The 8,770-nt window shown below is 35.1% G+C and overlaps 1 protein-coding gene across 2 annotated transcripts in view; it reads right to left on the minus strand.

The window, feature by feature from the left end:
• Positions 1-4,107: 4,107 nt before the first annotated feature.
• The window catches only part of LOC112458410 (cytochrome P450 4C1-like), a 19,289-nt gene continuing 14,626 nt past the window's right edge, over positions 4,108-8,770 (minus strand). For both annotated transcript variants that reach the window (XM_025022033.1, XM_025022034.1), the window contains exons 3-13: positions 8,252-8,427; positions 7,991-8,100; positions 7,318-7,408; positions 7,046-7,231; positions 6,877-6,970; positions 6,707-6,809; positions 6,461-6,619; positions 6,314-6,382; positions 4,859-5,027; positions 4,571-4,750; positions 4,108-4,494 (exon numbers count right to left, since the gene is read on the minus strand). In XM_025022033.1, coding sequence (XP_024877801.1) covers positions 4,337-4,494; positions 4,571-4,750; positions 4,859-5,027; positions 6,314-6,382; positions 6,461-6,619; positions 6,707-6,809; positions 6,877-6,970; positions 7,046-7,231; positions 7,318-7,408; positions 7,991-8,100; positions 8,252-8,427 — 1,495 coding nt within the window. In that variant the 3' untranslated portion in view covers positions 4,108-4,336. The remainder of the gene's footprint in view (positions 4,495-4,570; positions 4,751-4,858; positions 5,028-6,313; positions 6,383-6,460; positions 6,620-6,706; positions 6,810-6,876; positions 6,971-7,045; positions 7,232-7,317; positions 7,409-7,990; positions 8,101-8,251; positions 8,428-8,770) is intronic.

The following is an 8,770-nucleotide window of genomic DNA, read 5'->3' on the forward strand; positions in this document are numbered from 1 at the left end:
CGCGTGCGGTGAAGGTGCCGAGTGACATCAGGCGAAATTGTACAGAAAGAAAAAAAAACTAAAGAAGACTGTCTCGCCCACGGTTTTCGAGCCGATGGTTTCCCGTGGGACGAAGGGCGAATGCCGAGACAGGGATTTGGGAAATCTAAGTGACGTTGGGTCCACGGCAGTTCCCCCCCCCCCCCCCCCAAGTACGAAGACTTTCAAGAGAAGCGGGTTAGCGCTGGAAACAAGGGGTCCGCACCGAGCCAGAATGAAATGGAGTTCCAGCGGAGTCGGCCTGAAATCGGCAAGAAGGAGGAGCCTGGCCAGCTCTCCCCCAGAAGACGCTGTGACAGGAGACTCGAAGAGGAAGAGGTTGATCCAGAAGAGACGTAGTTCGGTAACCCGCAGCAGCAGCTCGGGGTAGGACGAGAATCCGTCTCGGAGGAAGACCAAGGCTTCCTGAGGAAGAGGACCCGATAGAGACGTTATAGCCCGGTACCCGTAGCAGCAGCTCGGGGTAGGGCGGGATCGTCTCGGAGTCCTAGGAACCGTTCGCTTATTCAGCTGCCCTTCCGGATTGTCGGGACGACAATCTTGAAGAGGGAGGGCAGTGTTGCGCCCGTGCTGAGACACCCGTTGCGCGCTAAACTTCACTCACGAGAATGCGCGCTGAACTTCACTCACGAGAAGCCTGAACTTCGCTCCGCGGAAGCTTCAAGTCGAAGCGCGTCTCTTGACAACGGGACTTATAATTTATTGATTTATCTCCGCCTGTCAGATTTATCTGAGGACTTGAACCGTTCAGACCTGTTCTCCAGACCTTTTTATGTATAATCGTTCTGAACCTGAATAAATCCGAGATCCTCCTTTTTAAAAGAGTGCTTCTTTCTTTCGCGAATCCGGGAGTGCGCGGCGCGAACGCGAGTGCTTAAGAAATAGCGAAGCGCATCGCAACATTCTCGTGAGTGAAGTTCAGCGCGCAACGGGTGTCTCAGCACGAGCGCAACAATATTTTTTGTGTATTTCTACCTATAGACCATATATTTCCAATAAGAATGAATAATGTATACAGTTTTTTTGCACATTTAACAAGTAACATTACTCAAGTGTGTCACACGCCGATTTTTTTGAAAGTGAGTACACATAGAACTTAAAAAAATATTTGTGTCGTATTTGTTGTAAAACGAAATTATAAAGTACATGCATAAGGGGGGGAGTGCAGGGGAGAAAAGCCTTCCTGTTCACGTGCGCTCACGCATGTAAAGGTGGAAGCACATAAAATTTCGCTTTACAACTTAGCATGTACTTTATGTTGTAAAGCGAGGTCCACGCTGCCTACCGACGGGGTGGGTGCGGGGGAGAGGGGCCAAAGGCCCTCCCCCTCGCACCCCCCCCCCGTGTGTGTGTGTGTGTGTGTTTCCCACGCATAATTAAACTAATGAAATTTCTAGCGTGAGACCTAACTGCTTGAATCGAGATGCTTGGTTATTCTGCACGATTGATTCATTTAAAATTGGCGCAGTTTTGCATGCGCGTGCGGCCACTGAGCATGCGCATGCGGCCACAAGGCATGTTTGTAGTCGCCAGTAGTCGCCGTAGTCGCTACAGCTCGTCGATATAACAGGAATCATAACCTGATTCCTGTCAACTTTAACGTTTAATATTTTGCGTCGCGAGGCATTAATAACAATAAGAACTTAATTTAGTAAAAAAAATCTTGATTTTATTTGTTAACGTCACACAGTCCGAATTAAGCCACACCTAGGATTGACTAGTCAAAGTCCGAAGTGATTTTTCTTTAGCTTCTAACTTTGACTAGCCGTATTAGTTATTCCTAGGATTGACTAGTCAAAAGCCGAAACGCAAAACTTATTTCGGGCTTTGACTAATAGCGTTTTCGATTTGCGACTCAAACCGACACGAGTCGCATCATGTATACAGGACTCTAGCATCATTGACGTGGAATACATACATATCTATGTATGTATTCCACGTCCATTGATGCGACCCGAGTCGGGTCGAGTAGTGAATCGAAAACGCCATAAGACGCTTGGTCGTTCCCCAGGATTGACTAGTCAATCCTAGGAATGCCTGCGTTTTGGGCTTTGACTGTAACACATATAACATACGCCAAATATTCCGTTCTTGTATCTTAAATTATAATTATTAATCGATTTCTCATTACTCGAATGATTCGATTCAGCGATCATTATATCACTCCGATCAATCACTTGATCAATCTCATAATAGTAGGTAAATTACATTAGGAACAAAAGTTCAAATCAAAATACGTTTTGGCACAAAACGCGGCACAAAATACGTTTAAACTCAAGCATTGTTAGAAAGATAATTATCGCCCGTAAAAATGTCGCAAAATAATAATTTATAATCTCTATTATCTATTCTTTTGCTTTTCATTCTAAACGTGATGTATTCAAGTAATCGGTACTAATAATAAAGCTCATATTTATGTTAAAAACTTAAAACTTCCTAAAAACTCCACAATTTTTTTTGTGAAATATAGACGGAATAATTCTTTAGTATAAAAGACAAACAAAAACCGAGCGATCGAACGATTAATTTATCAGTTAGCGAGAGGGCATTAGTTCCAATAATTCCTTGTTCTTTTTCTTATTACTTTTCATTACTTCATGCAAATCCGATAGAAGAATAAGAGCCATGAGAATTTTTTTAAATAATAAAACTCAAACAAAAGATTAATAAGAGGAATTTTTAACGCAAATTTTATTTAATTTTTAACAATAAATCTCAAGTTTCAATGCGCGACAGAAATATCTTAATTTTTATTGATAAACATGGAATTCAGATGAGCTATTTCAGACGAAAATTTCTATCTTTTGTATAATCTCTACTAATAAATACGGGTTTCCAAGCATGGAAATTTTTCTATTTTTTGTAAAATCTCTATTAATAGATACAATAAGGTTCAGAGAGAGAATGGAAATTTTTTCTCTTTACTCATAACATCTCAGTAAGCAAGGAACATTAAATTAACGTTTAGAAATATTGACTTTATGTGTATTTTTTAAACGTTTTTGAATAATACTATACACATATTTGAAAAATATTAGGGTAGACCGGGGCACGTTGTTACATATTTGGTTCAATATTTTTTGTATATTTTACATTCAATATTTAAGAGTACTTTGATATGCCAAAATTTCGAGTGAACCCTCAGCTTCAATTGGACAGTATCGAATTTTGTGTGATTGTTACTTTACAGTTGTTACATAACAATAAATAACGACAGGTCACTTGTGACAACGTGCTCCGTAACCGGAGCACGTTGTCACATCAAATGTAATTGCATGCAAAATGTTATCCAAACTGTATTCAACGTAAATATCAATATATGTATTATAGTGCGCTGCAATGTAAAAAAGTAAAATCCTTCACAAAAACATTTATTTTATTTCAAAAAAGTACAAAAAGCACGAAGTTTTTGTCTTAATCTAAATACAAGAATTCCACTCGAATGCGCAACTTATTGATACACATTTTTTTTTTTATAATCATGGTGATTAAACATAAAATATTTTTACTCGTTATCGTCATCCGAAGATTCGCAATAGATTCCCATCAAATTCGTGACAACGTGCCCCGAGGGCATTTTTTTACTTCAAACAGCCTCATGGCCGATACGTTTGGAGATATTCATAAGGTATTGCACGCGGTAAGTAAAAGTACATACTTTAAGATAATATAAAGGTCTATTCTGAAAAAACATAAGCTTAATGTCCAGTACGTTGAATATTAGACAATAAAATTTTACTTACGGTCGCAAAAAACTTTCAAGTTGATTTTACGTCAACACGGCTGGAGCAATCTCAACACTGTAAACACACCAAAGATGGGCATACACTAACACGTTTTGGGAATGACGGGTGCTGCCCTGTGGTTATTAGTTTTTTAAATAAAGCCGATGTGACAATGTGCCCTGTGTGACAACGTGCCCCGGTCTACCCTATTTTGTAATATGATTTTTTTGTAATGTTGTTAAAATATGTTAAAAACGTTTCAGAAAATATTTTTTAAATGTTACTCTGACATTTATTTGAGATCAATGCAACAGTTCAAAATTACTTGTAATTTGGACTTAAAAATAACGTTGGTAGTATATTAATTTTCTGTTGTTATAATATTATTGTTTTATATTGTGCGCAACTCTCATCGCGACAGCCATAATGTACATTATCCTACATATGATACTTGAGTGCGTATACACGCGTGTGGATCGAGCAGTGCTCTTTATTTACAGTATATTTATAAGTAACTATTATATTCTAAAAGTTATATATTAATAATAAGAATTATGTTTCCTCAACTTGCCTCAAATAGGGACAAATTTTACACGAAGTGGACATGCTGGGCGAAGTACTAAGTCAGCCTGTAGCCTCAGATTCTTTAAATAATCGATGGGCTCTAAATAATAATTCTGTATCAGAGGAGCTATTAAAGCCTTTATTTGTAGAAAGGCGTATCGCTGGCCTAGAATTTGATCAATGTATATTTTTTGCGACTTAATATAATCATATAAGAAGATATTTAAAAAATCCTAGTTTACCTAAACAATTACGCGATCCAGCACTAAATGGTATATAAGAATAGAAATGACGATTTCGAGTCCTCTCTGGCAAAAATCTATCGGGATCAAATGTCTCAGGATTTAGCCAAAAATTAGGATCCCTGTGAACTCCATATATGTTAAGGACCACAGTTGTTCCCGCCGGTACTAAATATGACTCTAAAAAATATATTATAAACAAAATACAATAATTAAATAATAATAATAACTTTATTATAAACTGAATAACATATCATGCAACATGTAATAAATATTTTAGATACATACGTAATTTAACGTCTTCCTCAGCAACTCGCGATATTAAAAATACGCTCGGATATAGACGCAAAGTTTCTTTTATACATCTATCTAAATATGTTAAATTGTCTAATAATTTTTTATTAAATTTTTTTCCATTCTCTTGAAAAGTGGTGTTTACTTCGTTTCTGACACGATCCTGTAAATATTTATAATATTAATTAAAATTTTTATATTCAAATATTATATATATAAGTACCTGACTCTGTCTGTCTGTCTATCTGTCTGTCTCACCGCGAACTACTCATTCATTAATGAACCGATTTTCTCAAAACCGGTGCCAAAATTTGTCTAATTTTTCGGGGATGCCGACAATGTGTATAATTTTTCATTACCAATTGTTTTGAAAAACCTAATCAGTTCCAAAATTTTTCTAATTTTTGGAGAAATAATAAGTATAAGGGAGATCTTCACTATTTGTTTGGTGCCGATTTTTAACAACAAAACAAATAATTTTAGTAAAATGTGGTATATACCATTGTGAAAAGTAATCCTTGGCTACAAAATTTATAAGGGCATTTTTGGTCCACGTTGCTTATACAAGTAACACTACCCAAATGTAAATCGCCAATTTTGATAATTTTTGAATGTTTTAGCAGACGTAAAAATAAGACATACGTATTTTTTTTTATTGGCGGAAAACCATATTTACACCCCTTTGAAATTCTCAAACAGTCTCACTTTTGTTCTGGATGCGAGTGTAACATATATTTTTTTCAAAGTTTTGGAATAAAATTTGCAATTATTTGGGAATTTTTTAAATTTTTGTTTCAAATACAGGGGGTGGTTTACCCCCTAAAAATGATCGAACCGAGTCGAAAATTTTTCATTTTTTATATCTCTTGATGATGCAACTATTTTATTTAGTTCGGGCCGAAAATACTAAATCCTTTATATACAAAACAATTAAATCAATACCCATAAATTCAAAGGGGTGTAAATATGGTTTTCCATATTCAAAAATTATCAAAATCGGCGATTTGCATTTGGGTAGTGTTACTTGTTAGACCGTAGTCCACTAGAGCATGTAAACATGGAATTTATTTTCCGAAAGCTACGCCCTCCGTGCAAGATAGGCTCTTGTGCGGAACAAACTGGGCTCCGTCTTTCGGAATTAAAGAGACGTTAAGCCGATGGTCCAAAGGGTTAAGTGAGAGAAGAAGGGTAGTGATGGATGAGAATTGTAACCCTAAGGAAATCGATTAAAACTTCAAAAAAAAAATACTATATGATGTAATTCCCCGCGTAACGGACTTAAAAGCTAGTATATGTATATATATATTGCGTACATAACCAAATCTTATTTAAAAAACCAAAAATTTAATATTTTGTAACTTTAATACATAACTGTTTGAATCATTAAAATTACTAAACTTTTTTTCTAAGAATGCCTTTTATTTATATTTTATTTATAACAATAAATACCTGAATGTCTTTATGCTCAGCTAATAGCATCAATAGATAGGTTAAGTTCAATGCCGTAGTATCATGACCCTGTAATCACATATATATTATACCTTAATATACGTTCAAATAATTTATAAAAAACCAAGAAAATTTAGAAATACGTACAGCAAACATAAAACCATCAATTTGCTCCTTGACATCTAAATCAGTTAGACGACCTTTTCGATTTTCTGCTATTAGATGATCCAACAAGGAAAGTTTTCCATTCCTTCTCAATAATTGACCGTTATTGCGTTCATGATACCGTTTTCTTTCCGTAATAATCTACGTGTATATAAAATCAACACTTTTTTAATAGTGATTATGAATATACCAACCACTAACAAAAAATAAGATAACATTTTTACGTACGTGGTTAGTAAATCCATGTAACATTCTTAGAATATTTTCCTGTTCCTTGCCTTTTGATGTTAACGAGAATATCCAGTCGTTGTGCAACCACATCCTCACTAACCTAAACCATAATTACTAAATAATAATCTCATTACAATTATTTATTTATTATTATATTCATAAATTACCTATAAATAAAAAGTTCGCCAATCCGATTAACAGCTTTTCGATATTTTTGCTGGAATTCACCGAAGTCACGTAGAGAAATACCCATTGAAGTTTCTAAAAAGAAATTTGTAAAATTACAGTAATGTTATTGTACATGTTTAGATTTTGAATAAAATGTGTTTGTAATACCGCATATTGCATTCAACGTATGTTCACTAACAAACGATACTAAATCTTTTACAACTGTGCCTCCTGTATTTTTCAAAGATGTTGTCAAGTTTTCACCCTCCTTGATCAAAATCTCAGCATGTTGCTTCAAAATATCAAAATGAAATGCGGGAGTTACTGTTTTCCGTATTGAACGCCATTTGGCGCCTGAAACATAAACAATAGACATTTCATAAACAAGAAAATTTTTTGTAACTAGAAAAAATTTTTTAAATTATTATTATGTACTTTACCTTCACTAATTAAAATATTATTGCCCATCCATGGACGTAGAACATCATAAAAAAAGTTTTTTCTAATGTGGTGCCGGCTGCTTAATATTGTCTGAAATCACAGAAGATATTCAATTAATTTAGATGCAATGTAAATAATTAATTAGTTGATTTGGAAATTGTCTTATTTGATTATTATCTCTATAAAACTATGAATAAATATATATATTTTCGCAAAATAAAACTAAGCAAAATTACACCTAAATACTTAAATCACTGGTGTATGAACTATAAGAACATTAAACCTCCGTGGTCACACCTATTTTTTCAAACAAGGAAGTCACTCTGGGTCATTTTGACCCGAGACGAACTTTGATCGTTCGCCATTTGACCATTTATCCACCGATCGTGTTGAAAAAATTCTCGAATGCACCTGCGATATTGCTAAATTAATTGCTATGAAAAAAGAAGTGCCTCAGGAATTTTTAACATATAAAAAAAATTCGCGAAGAATTTGTTTTTTTAACGGTATCTACCTATAGAGGATACTTCAAACTCTTGTAGATGGCGGACCAAGCTCCATTTTAAGCTACGTATTTAGCTGATATTTAGATCCAAATAAGGTTGGGTCAAATTGACCCAGTGTGACCACGGAGAGTTAACAGAAAATTAAATTGTTTAAATATTTTATTACCTGTAAATCGTCCGGATGACGGATGAATACAAAGGGGATAGAGAATCCCCAAAGTTTAACAATTGGATAGTACTGGTCAATTAGACTGATCAGTAACTTCCATTGTTTCTCTAAAAAAATGTATATAATATGAATATACGATAATATTGATAGTAATATATCTTAAACTGAAATGTGTTCGTAATTATTACTTTTGCGTATATATGTACAAATTAAGGAAAACGTTTAATTTATGCAAATTTTTGAAAAACTTAAACTTACCTCGTGGGCCTATATATTGCAGTAGATTTCCAAAAATCGGATAACCTGATGGCCCTGGTATAAGACTGATCAGTCGCCCATTTCTTCCATAATGTATATAATAATGAAACCCCCCGCCCCCCAATACGATAAGTATAAATAATACAGTAATGGTGTAAAGAAAATACATTGTTGCTCTGCAAAAAAGATATGTAATTGTATATTACAAATGTAGGGATATAGGTTGTATAATAAGTTTATTATATTATAAAATAAGGGCCAGAAGAATCGGGAATTCAACGCAAAAACTCTACACAGTCTCTTAAAACGCTCACTCGTTACGCTCTTAGAATCTCACTCTTAGCTCGTCAAAAATCGATCTGCTCTTTTCGCTAGACAAATTCAGACTGACTCGGTCGCTCGAACGCTTCGCTTTTTTGACTTTAGAAAACGTCTCTCATTTGTTCGAACATTTCAGTCGCCGCCATCAATCGACGCCGAAAGTCGCTATAGTTTTGTCAACAACGGTATCGCCGCCTC

This window comes from Temnothorax curvispinosus, unplaced genomic scaffold, assembly GCF_003070985.1.
Source record: "Temnothorax curvispinosus isolate PA1 unplaced genomic scaffold, ASM307098v1 QBEX01008846.1, whole genome shotgun sequence".
Taxonomy (NCBI): Eukaryota; Metazoa; Arthropoda; class Insecta; order Hymenoptera; family Formicidae; genus Temnothorax; species Temnothorax curvispinosus.